This window comes from Sinocyclocheilus anshuiensis, unplaced genomic scaffold, assembly GCF_001515605.1.
Source record: "Sinocyclocheilus anshuiensis isolate Anshui unplaced genomic scaffold, SAMN03320099.WGS_v1.1 scaffold949, whole genome shotgun sequence".
Lineage (NCBI taxonomy): Eukaryota > Metazoa > Chordata > Actinopteri > Cypriniformes > Cyprinidae > Sinocyclocheilus > Sinocyclocheilus anshuiensis.
The window spans coordinates 442371-463896 of NW_015554135.1; the positions used below are offsets into that span (position 1 = coordinate 442371).

The 21526-nt window shown below is 37.8% G+C and overlaps 2 protein-coding genes across 4 annotated transcripts in view; one reads left to right on the forward strand and one right to left on the reverse strand.

The window, feature by feature from the left end:
* Positions 1-3299, forward strand: part of LOC107670362 (nuclear pore complex protein Nup205-like) — a 21879-nt gene extending 18580 nt beyond the window's left edge. Inside the window, 7 exon segments of the mRNA XM_016462933.1 lie at positions 389-520; positions 837-942; positions 1052-1209; positions 1314-1443; positions 1602-1706; positions 1801-1859; positions 2328-3299. Coding sequence (XP_016318419.1) covers positions 389-520; positions 837-942; positions 1052-1209; positions 1314-1443; positions 1602-1706; positions 1801-1859; positions 2328-2480 — 843 coding nt within the window. The 3' untranslated portion in view covers positions 2481-3299.
* Positions 3300-5259: 1960 nt separating this feature from the next.
* LOC107670369 (FYVE, RhoGEF and PH domain-containing protein 4-like) overlaps positions 5260-21526 on the reverse strand; it is a 45151-nt gene continuing 28884 nt past the window's right edge. For all 3 annotated transcript variants that reach the window (XM_016462941.1, XM_016462940.1, XM_016462942.1), the window contains 15 exons: positions 19082-19244; positions 14784-15192; positions 11357-11446; positions 11060-11205; positions 10814-10970; positions 10371-10509; positions 10233-10291; positions 9910-10056; positions 9008-9180; positions 8854-8884; positions 8686-8766; positions 7978-8112; positions 7742-7888; positions 6195-6335; positions 5260-6104 (listed from right to left, as the gene is read on the reverse strand). In XM_016462941.1, the coding sequence (XP_016318427.1) occupies positions 5853-6104; positions 6195-6335; positions 7742-7888; positions 7978-8112; positions 8686-8766; positions 8854-8884; positions 9008-9180; positions 9910-10056; positions 10233-10291; positions 10371-10509; positions 10814-10970; positions 11060-11205; positions 11357-11446; positions 14784-15192; positions 19082-19244 (2270 nt within the window). In that variant the 3' untranslated portion in view covers positions 5260-5852. The remainder of the gene's footprint in view (positions 6105-6194; positions 6336-7741; positions 7889-7977; positions 8113-8685; positions 8767-8853; positions 8885-9007; positions 9181-9909; positions 10057-10232; positions 10292-10370; positions 10510-10813; positions 10971-11059; positions 11206-11356; positions 11447-14783; positions 15193-19081; positions 19245-21526) is intronic.

Genomic DNA, 21526 nt, shown 5'->3' on the forward strand with positions numbered 1-21526 from the left:
GAAGACCATGTGAATCCTCATGTTCTGTTGTTTGCTGCTTTTTGCGCATGTAAAATTAATCCCCGGGAAACAAATGCTAGTATTTTTTAACGGGTCACAGACACTTATCCTTTCTAATTTAATTCAATTCTAATTTAAAATAATCTTGTCGGTTAACGGTTAACAATCAGTTAACAAGCGTCGGTTGTCGGTTAGGAAAAATAACCGAAATGAACATCCCTAGTTCGGTCACTATAAATGGTTTAACGAAAGACAACAGACTAATCACAGTTCATTATGATGACATCAGTACTGTCAATTGCATTTTAAAAGCTGAAAATTCTGTAAATGTAAGTTAATGTATTATGTTTACAAAATGAGTGATGTTTCTTCTTTCTCCCTCCTTCAGCGTCAGTCGTTGTCTCTGCTGGTGCGGATGGTGGGAACCGATCGTGCTCGCTACCTGAAGCAGATCGAGGAGACCTTCTCACCAGGCGACCTTGCAGAAAAGAGAGAGGAAATGGAGGTTTCCATGCAACAGGTGTTACCATCTTAAGTTTGACTGCTCAAAATCTGGAGACAGGCAGTGATTTTTGGCAGCTACTGTCAACTGCAAATCAGTGCACAAATTAGGCTTGCCGCGATAGACGGTGCTGACGGTGATACCGGTGTTAAGCCGCAACACCGGTTACGTCACTTGAACGCCCCGCCCCCACGGTGATTACCGGTGTTGTCACACGTCGATTAACCGGTGGGAAAATTTCCTCACCGTCACAACCCTAGCACAAATCTGAGCAGAAGATGAGTAGTGTATTCCAGCCTTGTTTCACTGATACATGTATCATGTGATTTCTCAGATTTGTGCCAATATAATGGAGTACTGCCAGACGCTACTGCTGCAGAGCTCAGCCGAAGCCCAGTTCTCTCTCTGCCTGTTCAGCCCGTCAGCAAGTGAACCAGCAGGTCAGTCTTTGTGTTTGTCTAACGCCTGTTTGTGTTGAGAAAACACTGTCTGGCTTCTGTAACCTAACTGCTTTTTTTTTTCTCTCTCTACGTGATCATGTTGTAACAGATGTGGCCGTTCCCTCTGCACGGGTGCCCAGTCTGGGATTGGTTCTGCTCCTGCTGAAGAACAGCGCCACTGACTTCTTCCGATATCATGACAGCCACAGACAGAGCCTGAACAAGCTGGAGCGAGTGGAGCAGCTTCCCCCTGAGGAACTGAAGGAGGTATATCTGCAAAGACAGACGCTGATGTAGTAGTGCCTAAAATTTGCTTGTTTGATTCAAATGTTCAAATTTAGGATGTTTAATATGTCTGTTTGTGTGCAAAGCTGTGCCAGGGTCTGGTGTCTGGTTCTGGTGGAGTGGAAAAGATCTCATCAGTGCAGAGAAACGTGCTTGCCAAGCGCCGACTCATCCTGCTGGTCAACAATCGAGCCAAACTTCTTGCCCTCTGCTCCTGTATCCTAACACAAAGACTGCCTGAGAAATCAAGAGATGATCCAGTTTGCTTTTCAAAATAACTTTTGACTTTATTCTGTTTCCTTTTTTGACAATTGCAATCTGACACTTGGAATGTTGGAAACAGTTGCATGTTTTTTCTTGACATTTCTCTGAAGATATCATCGAGACATGCCTGTTTGTGATTTGGCGCCATCTAGAGTTCTACTTGCTGTACTGCACTCCCACTGACCCCAAAGACTCGCTTCTGCCAGGTTACAGAGGTCAGCTGTCTTTCGATCTAGTCTTCTTCAAAGCTCAGTCAGTTTTGGGTTGTTTTTAACTGCATGAGAGACTCATTTGTTGCTTTCTGTGTAGATCCTAGTGGCAGCAGAGGTTTAAGTGTGTCAAGAGTGAGCCAGCAGGATCTTGAACAGGTACATTTCTCTTTTCTTTTTAGCTTTGCTTCATGTTCTTTTCCCCCCATGTTTCCTTTTTATATTGCTAAGCATTTGGGGTCTTTTTCTTTCTTTCTTTTTTTAAAGAAATTAATACTTTTATTCAGCAAGAATGCATTAAATTAATCAAATGTGACAGTAAAGACATTTATAATGGTACAGAAGATTTCCAATTCATAAATGCTGTTCTTTTGAATGTTGTGTTTATCAAAAAATCCTGAAAAAATGTATCATGGTTCCCACACAAAAAAAATAAAATAAAAAAAATCAGCAGCACATGAGAACACCATATAATGAGATTGATATATTAGAATGATTTCTGAAGGATTGTGTGACACTGAAGACTGGAGTAATGATGTTGAAAATTCAGTTCTCAGGAATAAATTACAAGAGACTTCTTTCAAAATTATCAAAAAAATCTTGTTTTTGACACTTCTCTGTGTGTAGTTGCAGAGTGACGTGGCGAACAGCTTCAATGAGCCATTACAGAGGAAGCTGCTGGAGGTAGAGGGTCTGTATAGCAAAACCTGCTCCCGTCACACCTTCATCCAGGCCCTGACGCGCAGGATCCGAGGCCTAGTGCATCACGCCAAAGGCTAAACCCTCACATACATGTATATTACCTCAAAATAGTGCAAAACATTACTCTTTTGTATTAGGAAGCAAATAATTGCTTTTTGCAGTTTTGATTACTATCAATCAACACATTACATTTTCTTGCTCTGAAGATCTCTTTATTGGAAAGCTTTTTTCTAATGTCGTAAATAAATGGTTTTCTAAACAGACAGTGAATTTTATTTTTTTTTATGAATCAGGATGCTAAGTACAGTCGCTTGAGCAAATAAAGCAGTTTTTGTTTCTGTTGATTTGCATAGTCAAGAGCAGAGGCACAAATCCATTGCAGAATAATCTTGTTTTATTTTACAAGGTACACTTTATAGAAGGCAGTAAAGTGCGTTATCTTCAGTTTCATTTGTACGTATAAAACAGGTTCTGTCTCGGTTTTGAGAGCTGATGTAGCTTTACTGTGCAAGAGATTCTGGGAGAGAGATAACTAGCAGACTACATTCAGATTGCATGGTAAGGGTTCTTTTGAATGGCAACAATGAGCATACATCCATTTTTTAATACAGAAACTCACGTTCAATATACCAACCTAGTTGCTTCCATAGTTTGCATGTAAAAATGTGTAACTACATTTATAAAAGTCATAGGCACGTCCCATTCTGAAAATATGGACTGTGGAATCAACAACTGGTTGACAAGGACAATAATATGACAATTCTTAGCTGTGATACGTTTCAAGGTCAAGTAGCTTTTAAATTGTTTATTGTTACCACACGGCAGAGTTTACCAGAAACATCAATCCAAATAGTGGTTTCTTTTCTTTTTAAATAAAAGTCAAGCCAAATGAATTCCCATTCACGAGTTCACACTTACATATAATGAACAGAGTAAAGGTTATGCGTATTTGGCGTGCTGTCTGGGGAGAGGGCTCCGTGCTCGGTAATTACTCTCGAGCCCGGGGTACTCCCCCTGTCCAGGGAGAGGGCTCCGAGCTCGGTAATTACTCTCGAGCCCGGGGTATTCCCCCTGTCCGGGGAGAGGGGTCCGAGCTCGGGTCTAAGCCCGGACCCAGAGCGCTCAGAGGTAGGAACGGGTTGAAGGTGAGGAGTCGGGGTGGTGGAGGGATGCTGAAAGACTAGCGATAATGGAGGTAAGGCTGCTTTGATTATTTATAGAGGTTCTCTCTTGTGCTGATTGGATAGATGGTGTAATTACTGATGATGGACTGGCCGTGTTAATTATCTGCGCGTGCTCCTCCCGAAATTTGTTAATAAAACATCACTTAATGTTAGGAATATGCAGCTGTAGACTGCAGATGTAAGTCTGAAAGAAATAAATGAACATGCTTATTTCTTAAATACAAGGGGATGAATAAATGGTCCAATCTACACTGAGAGACTGAAAATGTAATTTTGTGCTATGTAAAATCATGCATTTCTGCTATAAATTATTTTTAAATAATAAAATGATAATTACAATATTTAAAGAATATATACACATGTCCCTGCTCCAGTGGGCCTTCTGAGTGATTGTGCTGCCCACAGTAGATATACAGAACAAAACCACCTCCATTGGTCAACTGACTGCCTACGAATAAAGGTCCATTACAGAAACCATCACACAAATTTGATTTACAACCAGTTATTCCACTAAATACTGGATCTATTACCACGATTAGAGAGCTGATAAATCACACACTGTCCATCGCTGATAATTCAATGGAAGTCTGGGGGTTGACTGCTGAGCTACTGACACCAAAGTCACAATTTTGTTCATGTTTGATTTGAATGTGCTTTTAAATGAGGAAAAGTGAAACAGCTTATAGTGAGTGAAACATCATTCACATGGTCTCGACTGCTGTTGTTCTGTTTCGGGAACTAATCCGAGGTACAGCAGACTTTTAAATCTTTCAAAAGATTGATATCGGATGTGTTGAGGCACTGCAAACCAGAAGGTGGCGTTGAAGCTCACTTGATTACATCCCATATAAGAGACATGTTCCTAGATCTGCATCCTTGTTGGTCCTGGACTGCCGCTAGTGGTTAGAATTGGTTAATACTGTCCTAGGGGGGTTGCAACGGTATGATATTTTGGCGTCAAGGTATACGGTATTTGAATATATTTTAGCTGCACATCAATTTTTCTTAAGGTAAAAATTCTTCAAACTAATGCTGTAAGCTAAACATGGAAACCCTCTCATTGGAAACAATATTAAAGAGTAAAATTAAGGACAGAGACTAATTTAGTTGCTATAGGCTACTCACGCAAAACTAAATTGTATACAAACATTTAAATTGCACATAAGGTAGTTTTCATAAAAACATACATAAATTATTATTAACAGGTTAAGGTCCTTTCTTCTAGCTAACTATCAAAATTTCCTGAGGTAAATGTAATGTTCTCTCACATGATATTCACAAGTTGTTTCACTGACTTCTTTTCGCGGTTAAAACACCGGTTGGGCGATTAAATGAGAGCTAATACATTTCAAGTAACGTTCGTTTTTCTAAATCTTTCACCATGCCTTCTGATGTTCATTCATGTTTATTTCGTAGTAGTAAAGATGAAGCGATGATCGGGAACGCGCACTCCACGCTGCCGCATTAACTAACGTTACACATACAATGATCTGTCACACATTAAAGAGCGCCAAAACAGCATTTATTATTTGGGTTTCCTGATAAAACTGACAGAATTTGAAAGCTGAGACTTTGTTTCTTATCAGACATAAGTCATTGCGCTACAAGTTTGGTGAAGCTCTATTCAGCCTCACATCTCTTTCACGCTTCTGTATGTGTCACGCATGCGCAGCTGAGATTCAATCGTCAATTTTAATACCACGATATACCGCTGCAACTCAACCTAGGATCAACAACTGTGACAATACACCATGTCTGCTGGCCATAATGAAGGAGCTTCTATTGCATGCAGAGCATTTTGCATCTGAATGCAATTTATATTTGCAGTAAATTGCAATCTTGTCCTGCATATACAAATCTTTTTTTTTTTTTTACAATGGTGTCAACACATCTGGATTTTTGCCTCAATATACTATACATACAACATGTAAATGTTCTGAATTGTACAATTTTTACATTAGGCTTAAAACAGTGCTGCATCAGCTGTAGTATAGTGTGATGATGGAATAGCATGTCTGTTTCTCCATGTACTCTTCACATGTGCTCCGTCTGCATCCTTTGTGAACTTCAAATCTGTCAGGTAAGGATGAAGCTGATATCCATGTGCTTTAAAGCCCCGTATTCTGGATGTGTTCAAATCCAAATGGATCTTTAGGACAACTGGACCAGCAGAGATGGCGCAGCAAGCGGGAGCGTCGACACTTTTCTTACCGACAGCATTGCCACGTCAGTACTAAAATCTTCAACAAGAGTTTGCTCTCTTTGCTCAGACGCCGTTAGAGCTCGGCTCTTGGGTGATTTCCGTAGAATGGTTGTCTTCAGGCGGTTTTGGTACCTCTCCTGTCACCGCCATACGGATCACTTTGAGCCAGCGCTGTTTCAGTTCCTCGCTTTCTGCTGCAAAGCTGTGGACTGATTTAGACTGAGATAGTCTGAAGCTCACGGGAGGGTCGGTGGGTCTTGGGCTGTCCTCCACCAGGTAGCCGAGCAGAGGAATCGTGGACTGGGCCTTGACATCCTGTGAGGACAGTAAATCTTTGTTTAGTAAAGGGAAGTGCTGTGCAGGAACAGAAATAAGACAGTTCAGTGAGAAAAAAAGCGCACTGACCTGAGGTGCTCCGTACAAGTAGAGAACTAGAGCTTCCTTTTGAGGAATGACACACCAGACTTTCTGCCAGGGCTTGTTCTTCTCGCAGTACTGCAGGAAGCCACACATGATACTGTTGCCAGAGAACTGAGCAGCTTCAATCTGTGAGGAAGAAGAAGTGAAGTTTAGCACAGTAGTATAAATGCTTCAGCACTCCTGTATGAGATGACAGCGTGAATTTCATGAAGCCTGTCAAGCCTGTCTGGGTCATATTTCACTTCAACATGAAAATAAATTATTTTTCCAAAGAATCCTAAGGATATATGTTTATATGTATACAGTGGTGTGAAAAAGTGTTGGCCCCCTTCCTGATTTCTTATTTTTTTGCATGTTTGTCACACTTTAATGTTTCAGATCATCAAACAAATTTAAATATTAGTCAAAGATAACACAAGTAAACACAACATGCAGTTTTTAAATGAAGGTTTTTATTATTAAGGGAAAACAAAATCCAAAACTACATGGCATATATATATATATATATATATATGTGTGTGTGTATGTGTCCAGACATCCAGACACATTCCAGAAATGAGAAACGAGAATAATATGCTTAAATAAACATGGGGGAAAAAATGGTCCAAGTATTGCCCTAATGTATATTACATATAGTTAAATATTGTAAAGTATGTATGCATCATTCAAGTATTTGTTAAACTGCTTATTTCAATAATCAAATAACTAATCAAATAATATTGTAATGACAATCATCCTGTTAATGACAAATAACAATGACAGTGACAAAAAAAAAAAACTGAAAAGTAAAATATCTGGATTCAATAACAAGGCTTCATTTAATTTATGCAAAATGTAATTTACTATTTTTTATTGTAATTTTGATGTGAAATATGAATCTGACATTCACTGAAAGTGAGTAAAACAAAAAGAAAGCCAAAGAAAAGGGTAAGTTTCAGTTTTTCAGTAATTATGTTAAGTAAGAGCATTTCATCAAGAGTCAGTTTGCTTCCATGATGCACAGTGACAATTTAGAACAGGTAACAAGCAAAACTATTACTTCACAAATGTATTTTATATGTATTTGCATAATCAGCTTTGTTGCTTTGTTCTCTCTTCTAAAGTGTTACCAAACCAGAACATTAAAACATAAGGGTACCAGTGGTAACACTTTATAATAAGCCTTATTAATAATATTAAGCTAAACAGATCATTAATTCAAGTCAATTTGTTAGAAATGAAACTTGTGTTTGTATTTTCATACATATTCATGAATATACATCAACTGCTGATCTGTTAAGCAATACTGAATGTTTGTTAATGACTGGTTATTGCAAGTTATTATAAAGTGTTACCGACCGAGCTTACCGCTGACGAATTCACAACAGTTCGTGGACGTCGCATTTTCTTCCGTAACTGCATATATGTATATATATATATATATATATATAAAGGTTATATGATGTCCTGTTTTCTGACAGAACAGTGTGTGGTAATTGATACATTACAGAATGCAGTTCTAACCTCAGGATCTCACATGATCCTGAACTCACCTCTAGAATGCCCTTCTTCTTGCCCTCCCTCTCCTCACTGTCTATATGGCCTGTCAGGATGCAGAAACAGTCTTTGCACACCTTGTTCATCTTATTCCCCTCATATTCCAGAGTGGCTTTGTAGTCTGAACACTTCCAGCAGACCACCTGAATGAAACAGACATTTCAGCACACGAAAAGCGATTTAAAACGGTGAAAAAAACTAAACAAAATGTCTTTGGTTTGCTGCCGCTTACGTATCCACAGGCCCGACAGTGATGTCTCCTGCGTGTGATGGCATTAAACGACTCTTTGCACTTCATGCACATGGTCACCTCATTGTCTCGGATCCAGCGAGGGGCTCTTTTACCCAGCTCTGATATCTTAAGATCCTACACAGAAATATAGACATGATTATAGACAAATCTGGACTACTATGACTCTATACTTCTAAGAATATGTGCATTATATGCATACATAAGTACATATACACTATACATGACCTTCGGCCTTATACAATAAGACTGAAACATCTAATAACAGTAGCATTATCATTCATAGTACTTTTTTCTAGAATTGAGACATAATACAATGGCTAAATTAATTAATATAAATCATTTAAATGGGTTTATTCATGTAAATAATTGAATACATTTAAATAAATTTAAATAATTTAAAAACTAAATAATAGTGTTTTTTAATAGCTGAAAAATAAATGTAAAGTTGGCATGAAATTAAAATTTACCTGACGAATTTTCTGTCTTATTCCATTTCATTGTCTTCAATGTTATTCATTTAAATAATATTTAAATATTTAATTGATTTAAATAATTGAATCATTTTAATTTAATTATTAACTTGAACAATTTAAATAATTGAATACTTGTCATTTAATTGGTCATTTAAATAATTCAATATTTTACATATTCTCTTATTTTATTACACTTCTAAGAAGACATACTGACCGGTACTTCCTCCACATCTTTGAATGCTGACTTAAAGGTCTCATTTTTCTGGAGAGAGATGTGTATCGTTTCCTGGAATGCCTAAAACACAAATGAAGCCGATTTTAAAAATGGACTTCCAATGACTTGATAATAATCAGCAAGTAACAGCTGATATTGCATTTTTACCTTTATCCAGCTTTCTTTATCCTGTTCAGAGCTGTAATAAGGCAACAATTAAAACCATTAACCCTAAGGCAACCATTAAAAACCACCTATATTGAATGATATACAGCATGCATTATAAATGCCAGCACTTCTAGAAAGATGCTCCGGTCTGTACCTGGCCTGCAGCTCCAGTGTCCGTTCCTTTCCGGAAACCTGAAAGGTGTGAGGATAATCCTCATTGTATGTCTCCATCACCTTCATGCCTTCAATCCCGATACGTGTGCGAACCGTAAACTTCTGTCCCACCAAGCTAAACTTGGGAACGCAGTACAGCAGCATGTTGTTGAACTGTGGGAAGACGATAAAATAGATGCCCCTATTATGGATTTTTGAAAATTACCTTTCATGCAGTGTGTAACACAGCTCTAAGTGAATGAAAACATCCTGCAAAGTTTTAAATCTGAAAGTGCACCGTATAAAGTTATTGTCTCTCAAAAGAAAGAGTCGACTCTGAATCATTGAAATTAGTCGTTTTTAAAACGAATCCCAAGCCGTTTCATGTTGATGTCAAAATGAAACATTAGCATATTGCCCGCCCACTTGTTGGTCTTTTCGCACTGGTCTGAATGAAAATGCAAATTCATTCTTTGCCACTAGGTGCCGCTTTTGGAGCGGTAAAAGAGCTGTTTCCCCGGTAACAGCTGTAAACAAAGCAGCACTGTGCTCACAAACGCTGCTTTATCAGGCATGATGAAATGAAAATGAGACCAATCGGACCAATCACCGCCGATTAGCGGCACGCAAAGGAGGGGTTTGGAAAAATGAATCGATAAACGAATCGTTTGGGGGTCGTTGAGCAAGTAAGTTAAAAATAAATGCATATTATAAGACAAGTGTTTTTTGAGCTTGCATGCATGTCAACCTGTTGTTGGGGACTCCCAAAACCCAAATATGAACCTTTCGTAACCCATAATAGGGGCACTTTAAGATAATAAATTGCCAAATGCTACTATACTCATAGTAACTCATCAATGGCTACAATGATCGCCAGCATGGACAACAGTTACTTGTCCTTACCAGGAAGAGATATCTGTCCATGGCTGAAGTGTTTCTGGCTGCCAGTTTTAGAATATGACCCTCCTTTATTAACTCATTTGAGGGGTTCACAATGTCCTCTTCCTCTCCCAGCATCTCATAAATCTCCAGCAATTTCTTAAGGTTTTCCTGAGAGACAGAAGACAGTATAAAGAGAAAGACCACAAGACAATCTTAAATATACTTGTTTTGAAGATGAAACAAGAGTCAGAGTTATTGAGTAAGTGACTGAACCGACTCTTTTAAAAAGGATTGTTACGACGTAATCTAGAGATTCAGTTGTACAGCAGAGGAAAAACACTCACTGTTTTCCTAATGGCGGTGTTGGAATGAGTGGCAGCCATGGCAATAATCTCTAAAGACTCTGCAAAGACAAGGATTTTACATTTAGAAAAGGTCATGTTTAAATTGGGGTTTAGGAATCTGCTCACTCCTGAACTCACTTTCAGCATCCCGCCGGTCTATGTGATCCTGAGGAAGTTTCTTCAGATAGTCTTTGAGCAGCATCTCGTATCGTGGCACTCTCTGAACAGGCTCCAACATGTGGTGCTGCAGCGACAGACTGCCACATGCTTCTTGACTCTAAGCACACAAACATACACACATAAATCTACAAACACTAAAGAAGGCAAAAACAAACAGATATATCCAGAAAGAGTAAAGCAATATCTGCCAGACTGATTAAATCAGCTGTAATTTGGCTATTTTGAAATTATCTGTGATAGTTCTCTTTTAAATCAGTATTAAAATCTACCAACATCCTTGTTAATTATTTTTTTTTAAATTTAGAGTTTTAAAAATATATATTTTTAAAGCTGGCTATTGAAAAAGACTCGTGTTCGAGAGTAATAACCTGCAGTTTAAGACTATATACATCAATGATCACCTGGATTTCCAGAATGATGGCTTTAAATGGAGGCGATCGATCTGTCCATTGCTTCAGCAGATCCATGGCATGATCAAAGTTCCTCACATATTCAGCGTACATCTTCAGAAAGGGAGTGAGTTTCTGTAGGATGTCCCCAATGCGAGGTGTTGACGTCCTTGAGGAAAAATCACAGAGCATTAAGACCATATTCCTACTGATTAAAGCAAAAACGATGTCTGCAAAGAGAGAGTGGGAATGTCTTACCATTCTCCCATGCGTTTTTCCAGGTCAGGCAAAAGGAACTGGCTGTGGAAGGTATGAATGGAAGAGATGTTGGAAAAGATGTTTTTCACCACATCCATGGTGAATGTGTCTTTTCTGGCTTCTTCTATCAGCTTGGCATAAAACACCTGCAGAGCCAGAATTAGATGATGTATGATCTACTATATTTAACTGAACAGTACTGGTTTCCCACTCAGGGTCTCGCAAGAGTTTGGTCAGTCTATGAATAAAGCAAAAAATGTATGCATACCCTCATGAAAAAACATAATGAGCACTTACCTTATCTAGTAAGTTGAGTCGTGCAACATAAGCCTTCTCTGTCTGCAGAAGTTCATTTGCTATCTTGAAGAGTTTCTGCTCATTGGTTTCCTAAACAAACGTTGTTGAATATTAACATGAATACTTTATCGGATGCAAATCAACATAATTTTTTTTATGTTTCTTTTGCTTGATGTTTCATGAAAATGTTGATGTTTAAAGATCTATAATGGTTAATAATGTCATATTTAACACCAACATTAAAAAAACAACAACTATATTGTGCATAAAATATTTAAAATAAAATATTATAATTTTTATAAATTATAATTATAAATATTATAAAAAAAACAGTATAAATAAAAGCATTACTACAAATAGTAGTATGATTTATTTTATTCACATTGCATAAATGACAATGAAAATAATGATCTCTTAGCAAAATATAAATTCAAATTTTTTCCTTATATTTTTGGGGTGGAATATGACCTCTATTCACCCTTTAAAATGAAAAGCAGACCAAATTCACATTTTACTTGACAAAAGTTTGTTTTCAAACTTTTCTTTCCTTGGTTGGCAGCTCTTCTTGAAGCATCATAAATAATTCAGATTGTCTAAGATTCTGAGCTTTGGGCTCGTTTCAACTTAAATTATACAAGTCATTTTTGTTGGATTTTGCTGAGAGGGAACTAACTCTGCAGATGTCCTTTGGTGTGACACCCAGCTAAGCACAGCAGTTCACATGGCTGAAGGGAAACAGAGCTCTGAACGCAAGGGTCAAGGGCAAAGCCAATTCAGAGGTTGACTCCCACTCCACCTACATTCCTCACCTTGTAAAAGAACATTTTACCCCTTCTTTCTCTCTATCACACCCATACACAAATGAACATCCACTGGCATACACACGCTGTGGTCTGTTAAAGGAACTTCCTGATGTACACTGCCCACAAACAGTGCTGCTATCTGCCTGTCAGCACTTTGAAGACACATAGTCTATCTCTTCTTATCAGAGTCTACAACCTCAGCTCACATAAATAACCTTTGAACGATTTCGGACACCCTCCAACACTTAGCTGATGAAAGAAACCAAGCTAACTTCCAATACATCCAGCCTTTGGCATGGCTGATTGCAATTCAAAAGAAGCTCATTGTTGAAACGTTCTTCAGAGGACAGGAAATGAAAGGATGGCTAAAAGGAAACAAGTTAAGCCAATCAAAGAGGGACTGGTGTGGACAGAGGATGGATGGTCTGTATTCTTGAAACTTCACGCATGTTCACATTCACAGAAAATCAGTCCTTGCATTTTATTAAAAAACATTTTAATTTAATTTAAATTTAATACCATTCATATAATTAAAACTATAAAATAACTCAAATGGATGTATGCAAATTATATAGTGACCAAAAACGCTAACCAAATTATATTATTAATGATAAATAAATAATTAAAAACAATAAAATATATAATATATATATATATATAATATAAATAATATAAAAAAATTAAAACTATGAAATAACACAAATGGAGGTAAGTGAATTACGTAGTAGCCAAAAATGTTTAACAAATACTATTAACAATAATAAAACAAATATGTAAAACAATAAAATATTCCAATTCAAATTTTCAAAATTTAATTAATCTTTAAAATAATTAAAACTACAAAATAATTCCACTTCCATTTTGTCCACTTTTGTTATGTAGTGACCAATGATAATGATAATAATAATAGCTAAACTATGAAATAACACAAATGGAATCAAGCAAATGATGTATTGATGGAATCAAGCAAATTATGTATTTCAATACAAATTATGTATTGAAATTATGTATTGAATTATTTTATATCGTTTTAAAAATAATATTAATAAAAAGATTATTAAAAACTTAATTCATAATGGAAATATGGGAACTACTCAGTGACCTAAAATGTTAAACAATTCTGAAACTGTCTTATATTTGAGGTTATTCTTTTTCTAGATTCCAGCCTTGAACATTCTCTTAACCAACTTCAGGAGGTGCATGCTGGGATGCTTTTAAAATGCCACTGAAAGAGTTCACGTGTAATGCTGGACACTTGCTGGCTGTATTTCGATCACTATCCAGTCCAACTCATCCATTCCAAACAAAATATTTCATTTATTTATCAATTTATTTGACTACATGACAAAAAATTTAAGCATAAGTTTTTAACTTTTTAAAAGCATAACATACATTTCAGTCATACATTTCAACTTTTGATTGGAAACATCAGAGACTATATCATCTAGTGCAGTGGGTCAGCAACCAATGGCACACGTGCCAACATCGGCACGCAGAGGGATAATCACTGGCACGCAAGCAATAGAGAAAACTGCATTCCCACGTACATTTTGAGGTAATCATTCCTCATAGTCACACAGCCTGTTAGGAGTTATAAATACTATGTGTGAGAACTAACCTGCACTAGTCTACAGATGCACGTGGCTCTGGCAAACCATTCGCGCGAGCACTGCGCATACAAGGCACTTCAGATCAATGCTGCGCCGTGCTTTCGCAGAGGTTAAGTCCATTTAGCTTCAGTCACACTACGCGATTGAGTGCATGACAGCTTATAGTTTAATCTGCATTTGTTGCTCTTAGCATTAAATAAATTACCGCTATAAATGCTGGTTATTTTTAAGTCGGTATATTCCACACACGAATCACAATGACGTGTTGTGTGAACAACAACATTCACATACAGTGGTGTTCAGTACGGCCACACTGAAGATCTGCTATTCAAAGTCTAATTTAAACTTTAAAATAAACTAATTTTGAAAAGTTTAAAAAACAATTTATGAAAAAATGCTTCCGAAATATTTAAGATTCTGCATTAAGATTCAGAGCTGGTGGGTAGGCACAGTGGTTAACCAGAAAAATGAAAAAAAATAAATAAAAAAATGGCACTTCATGCCCAAAAGGTTGCGCACCCCAGATCTAGTGGAAGGATGCCATTAAATACAATTCATTTGCTTGATAAAAATATACATTTCATTCATATTGTTAATATATAGCAGCTGTTTTTAAGCAATGATAAACTCAAGGCTGCACTGTATTTACTCACAATATAGAATGGCCTTGAGTGCCATAATGTGTATCATAATGACAGATTTTGTCGTCAGACATAAGTCCACAATGCATCTATGAGATTTAAAAAACAAAACTGAAAGCGTTAATCCATCTGCAATGTTTTCTTCAGAGGAAATGAAGGCCTGGCCTGTAAGACTAAAGGTTAAAGAAAAAAAAAAAACAGGCTCTAATGTGAATGTCAGCATGTAAATCTGGCGGATGAGACAGCACATTGTGGTGTCAAATAACTGTGTCAGTGTCACTACTGACTCCATAAATACACTCACACTCACACAGACAGACAACATCGGAGCGGATCTTTGCAGAATACGACAAAATATTCTCTCACATCTTACCTTCTGTTCTGGGATGCTGTTCATCACAACGTCATGCTGCTCCGGCACTTTCCTCTCCTCCTCGGCCTGTTCTATGTGAGCATGAGGCGGGTCTACACAGTCCTCGTCCATAATTTCCCTCTTAGCCCCATCGCTCGCATCTCCATTCAGCAGTCCCTGCCTGTCTATCCTCACGACCGGAACTGTGTCGTGCGTAATTCCATCCATGTCCTGATTCCAGTTAATTTCTCTGTTCTTTTGGGTTAGAACCCCATTGGGGGGTTTGAGAGCATGACGTGGGCTGTTCGCAGCAGAGCTGGAGTCTGTGGGCTGCTCCGTCTGTCTCTGGTAGTTTTTGTGAGCCGGGCTGCAGTTGGGAGATCTGCTGACCTGCTTCAGAGAAGCGCCCTCCCTCCGACTGTCTGTGTGACTGTGAGCAAGAGAGAGACAGAGAGAGTAGAGGAAGGTCACCTTCTTTAGAGTCAGAAAACTCCAAAAAATTACTTTTACGACTAACAGAGTTGGTGAACAGAAAGAGAAAGATGCAGAGAAGCCGAGAAAGATGTGTTGTTTGTGTGAATGTGATGCCATTAAAAGAAGTGTTGAACAAACGTCCTCTGTCTTGTGGGGCGGCGATGTGTGTGCTTGCAGGGGACGTGTGAATGTGCGGGTCATAGGAGGAGTGGAGGAAGAGGACAAGAGGTGGATGGGAGGAACAGGGAGGGTGAGGAGAGGTAGAATGCGGCTGCAGAGTGTCCCATGAGACATGGCTGCCCTACTTCAGAATACATGCCAACATGCAAGAGCACACATTTACACACTCAAGAGAGTGAGACGGTCTTTCAGGAACAGTGGGAGCAAACTATAAAATATGTAAGAGATCATATACAGTCCATCCAGACAGTCTGGTCATTCTTTTATCACCCTGAAGGGGTTTATTTTGTGATAATGACCGGATGACTGGACAGGATCCCACTTATTACACGGCTGCTTACTAAATAAATAAATAAATAAATGGACATGAAATATTGATTTGAGTTGAAATTATTTTTACTATGAGACCAGCTCCATCAATTTGAGCCACTTTGATCAGAAAAATATTTTATATATTAAGTTTTATGCACGAATACAACTTTTAATTTTATTAATCTATAAGTAAATGTCAAAATTAACATTAAGAATAAGAAATGCTTGAGAATAATTTTAATTGTTAGTTCATGTTAACTAATGTAATTAACTAAATTTTAACAAATGTAAACTTATTGCAAAGTGTTACCAAACTTTTAATATAATTAGAAAGCTGAGACTTTGTTCCTTCAAAAATAACATAAAACAAGTTTTTTTCTTAGAATCGAGTCTCCACAAATGCCTCATTGTGACTTCTGGCTCAAAATCATAGAGCATGGCACATATAGCGATTGACCAATCAAAATCAAAAGTATTCCAGAGTGCCGTGTAATAAGAATACTTTTTTTGACTGATGAACAATAGATAATAGAGATGCACAAATTAGAAATTGTGACAATACCAATAATCAATATTTTCATTTCATATAAATACATAAAATAAAATAAATATTTTATATCATATCATAACTGATATAATATTTTGACTTTATACATAAAAAAACAGCATTCAATTGTAAAGCCCAGTTTTAGCTTATTTTTGTTTCTGTATAAGCATTTTACATGTAAAATCAGGCATTAAAATATTATAATGTACAATAAAGAAGATGAATAATTGTTTAGCTTAAAATATGATATAGAAAAAATTGAAAAAAAAAAAAAAATGTTATCTTGATAATATTCGCTTCTTATCCAGACCAATACTGATATAAAAAATGATAATATTGGCGATATGGTCACTGATATATTGTGCATCACTGATATATTATGCATAATCATCAAAACTCCACATAAGTAAACTGTAAAAACATGACCCATTCATAACTTCACATAAGCGTGCATAAACCGAACAAAATTAAGCCACAATATAAGGCTTTGTGGTTCATGCGCACACACACACACACACACACACATATCCTGCACCTCCAGCTGTTTCCCTGTCTATGGCCCACCTGCCCTCTAGATCAGATAGCGTTTCCTGTGAGACAGAGAATGGAGATGTGGATCTGAGGGTACAGAGCACCACAGTGAACACCCCAGATTATAGACTGCTATTAATATACCGTTGATCTCTGGACCGCTGAGATGGATTAATATGTGCTATCTAATATTTTGTTCAGTGCATGACTCAAAACATTTCAAATCTGTCCTGTGCAAAGAACAAAATCTAAGTCTTTGTAATCTGGTATGACGAAATGCAGTTACAAAAAGGCATTTCTGGAAAACAAAATTAAACTATCAAGTGAAACCACACAAGCAGGGCGGTATAGATTTCATTGTTTTTTTCCCATGAGGTTGTAAACCAACCCCCTGCAGTTGTCTGAGGTCACGGCATTCATAAGTATTTGGCCCAGGCCAGACAGCTGCAGGAGTTATCAGACCCCGGTTTACTCCATCAACCCGTGCGCTCTCACTTTGCTCCAGAGCTTACAGGATGAATTCCTGCACAGATTCTGACCCACACACAACACAATGGCACTAGACCAGCAGGCAAAACAGGATAAGGGCTCGCAGAGGTTTATTTGAGAGGAACTGAGGTTAATGGTCAGTCCATTTTGTTACGGTGGCCATATGGTTATGGCAGATGAAGTTATCGAGTATTATGCACAAAAACAAATGCTTTACACTGAATTCATCATGGTTAAAGGGAGTTATTAGTGTTTAAACCCATGTAACCATGGTAACCAACAGTAATACACTACATCAAGTGGCTTATTTCATAAAACAGCAGCAAAAGCAATGTGATAGAAGACACCATTGTTTAATGCATAATTAAATGCATTAATAATAAATCACAAAAAAAAAATATTTTGCCAATAATATAGTATATAGGGAATTTCATGTTAATTGAAGAGACTTTCACAATTGTTTTGCTATAGAACAATTACATACAGTCCCGCCTCAAATTTCGAAAGCACTGTATGCTTTAAAACCATAAGCTACATAACTACTACAAGGATGTGGGTTTATGTGCTTGACAAATTAGACGAGCACTGAATATTTAGCAACTTGTTAGCAACCTATGTTTTATAAATCATTCAATAATTTAAAAATTCATGTTTGAGGTATGATAGTGTGTAACCCATTAGAAATTCCAGAGGGAGGCCATGGTGAATTAGCCTTCCAGATTGGCCTACAAATGACTGAACAGCTCTGTTGGCAGCAGTAAAACATACTGTAGAGTAAGGCATGAGCAATGAAAAATTATAAATCATTGCACTTTTTTGAATTACACTTTAAGCACTTTCAAAATAGTTGTGCCCGAGCTAACAGTGAAGAAACGATGGCTAGACATAAATTGATAAATCAGTCTTACCTCCTGTATTGAAGTTTTATCACACACAACAGAAAATGTCTCACACAAAACCAGTTCTTTCCACAATGCTTGAGAAACACCAAATAGAACGTTAGAGTAAAACTAGCTTCTGCTTTTTGATCTTCTTGTGTAATGTCAGGGAAGACATTTCTTTACAGTAATTTAAACACGTTACACAGTTGACGCTGATTTTAAAATATTTCTCTCTATATCGTACGAACAATACAGAAATGAATACTTTTATTCAGCAAGGATGCACTAAATTGATCAAAAGTGACAGTAGAGTCATTTATAATGTTGCAAGAGATTTCTATGTCATAAATGCTGCTCTTCTGAACTTTCTATTCAAGAATGCTGAAAAAATGTATCACGGTTTCCACAAAAAACTCATTGATAATAATAAGAAATGTTTCTTGAGCATCAAATCAGCATATTACAATGATTTCTAATTTCAGGATCCTAACACTGAAGACTGGAGTAATAGCTGCTCAAAATTCAGCTTACTTTAAATTGCAATAATATTTCACAATATTACTGTTTTTACTGTATTTTTGATTAAATAAATGCAGCCTTGGTGAGACATCTTTCAAAAACATTAAAAAAAATCTTACTGACCCAAACTTTTCAAGAGTAGTGTACTAATGAGAAAACACTATAATCAAACTTCCTCAAACTGTACTACTAAACTACAGTAAGGGCAGAATATATGAATATATGTCTGATCATCAGCCAGACGTGTTTGTCCAAAGCGACTTACAGTGCTTTCAAGGTATACCTTTGCAAAAGCAAACAAGATCAATTAACTTATGTTAGAGAATGTCAGTATCTACATATCCATGAACAGAGAAAAGAGAGGTAGATATTGATCCCAAGTTTACCTGTTCTCCTCAAAGCGACTGATGAGGTTGGACACTAGGCCCCTCCCTAATGCTCCTCCTACTCCTCCCCTCTCCATGCTGGGATTGATGGGTGATGTTCCAGCAGCCAGAGGAAAGGAGACTTCCGTCACCGGACTCTGAAGGTGTGCTGGCTTAGGAGGCACTGCAGGAAAAGTCACAAAGAGGACACAGATTATGTTTACATGCTAATGTAACAAACCGATATTTACTTATTATACACAATCCAAGAATATCATTACATGACCAGCGTTGAGTGGAATCAGGTTCCACAATCTCCATGCCATGTCACTAGAGTGGCATAAGCAGCATGAACTTACAGGGATGAGTGCCCTGGATCACGTGAAGTTAAATGTCTTGCTTAAAGGTCCCCTGAAGTGCCTGAAACAGGAAGACAGGGCGGGACATATCGAGCAGCCCCGCCCCCTTTTTAAATTAGCTAATAGCGTTTTGTTTATATCTGCACGGGTCAGAGGGAGCCGTTGAGCTAGGTAAAGCCGCATTTGACAGCCACAATCTAATAGTTTACCCCTAGATTCAATATGCAACTCTTAGTAGAACAAAATAGTGATCATAATCATGCTGAGGCTGTGTAGTTTTAAAAGTGTTTAATATATGCCGACTCGTGCATATGATCCACTCCGCGCGATCTCGTCTCTGGACCGGAGCCAAAGTCCGGATCAGACTGTGCGCGCTGCCGCGGTTCGCGTGACACAACGTGAAACCAGACTTAATTTGCCCCAATCGAAAGCATACACTGTCTGAAACCATTCACTGTACAGGAAATACTACACTGTGAACAAGCGACCGATCTCAGCCGCAGCTTCAGCGTCTATTTATAGTGTAGGGGCGGGCGCTTCGGCTTCTAGAGAGCGTTTGATTGGTCGAAAGATTTGATGAGAAGATGAAGTACGATGTGACGTCAAAAAAAATCATTGAACCGTTTTGGCGGAAGTGACGAACTAACAGCTTTGAATGCTTATATCTTCTAAATGCGAATTTTGTCACTGTTTTGGAGCACACTGCCTTATAGATGACCTTAAGACTAACATATTGATATTAACACCCAAAAAACTTTGAGTTGAATTTTGATTTCATGGGGACTTTAAGGGCAAACCGGCCCGGAGCTTTCACTGCACCTTTAACCGCATGTAAGGAAGTGTAAAACAAAGTGCCCAAACAGAACATATATGTGGGAAAACCCCTAAGTTGTTTTAAGGAAGCGCTTGGTTTGCCCTGCAGAGTTTAGCTCCAACCCCAATGAAACACACCTGAATCAGCTAATCAAGGTCTTCAGGAACTAGGAACCGTCAAGAAAGTGTGTTTTGGAGCTAGTTGGAGCTAAACTCTACAGGATATTGGCCCTCCAAGAGAAGGACTGGACACCCATGGTCACCACAAGGTGGAAGTGTACCTTTAGTATATCGCGATGGAACCTGATAATACTCGGAAAGGTGAGATGAAGTGTATCTGGAAGCCAAAGAGTCTGTCTCTACCTGCAGAGAGCAAATCACAGCTAATCTAAGTCAATTTGATAGGGTGGAGATCAGTGTTGGGAGTAACGCATTACAAAAGTTATATTACAGTAGTATATTACTTTTTGCTGTAACGCAGTAATATAACGCATTACTAATAAAATTTGGGTAATATTATTACTCGTTACAATCTCAGTAACACAAGTTACAACAACATATTTTAACTCAAAATTAAGTGGTGAATTTACCAACACCGCAAAACAGCACCAGAGAAAAAATTCCGCAGGTAAAATGGTTTGTCTATTTCCTGTTGCTGGAATTAGATGGTTGAGATGACTGCTGAGAAGGATTCTACATTTGTGAGATGGACACACTCCTGTTATTTTCAGTTCATCGGAGAAAAGGATAAGAATGCATAGTCAGGTGCAATATGTGCGACACCAAACTCTCAACATGGAGAAATAGCAAGAGTAAAACCTGGAAACACCTGGACTGGTGCCACTAATAGTAAGCTATCGGAGAGAGCTCCGGGTCGGAGAAGAGAAAAAAGGCGGCGGACGAGCACAGACAAGCAACAAAAATTAAGTTTGTCTATATATAAAATGAATGAATACGCGAAATATTTGACTTAAATAGCCTAATTAACAGATTAACAAAACTAAAGGAAAAGACCGAGAGATATGCTGCTGAGTTTGGTTCATAGGTTATTTGTGTGGCGCGGCGCTCTACCACAGAAAGGAAACCGAGATGAGAGAAATAAAAGTAAACACATTGCAGTTTCGAATGATCTGAATGACCAAAAATGACGGAGTATTTTTTGTTGTTGTCTGTTTCCGCTGTTCGATCGCGCCGGCACCTCACACACACACATAGGCCTACAGTATTGCAAACGTTGCAGCCTGTTCATTATCAGAATAAAATACAGTCAACCAAACATATAGATACACTGGTT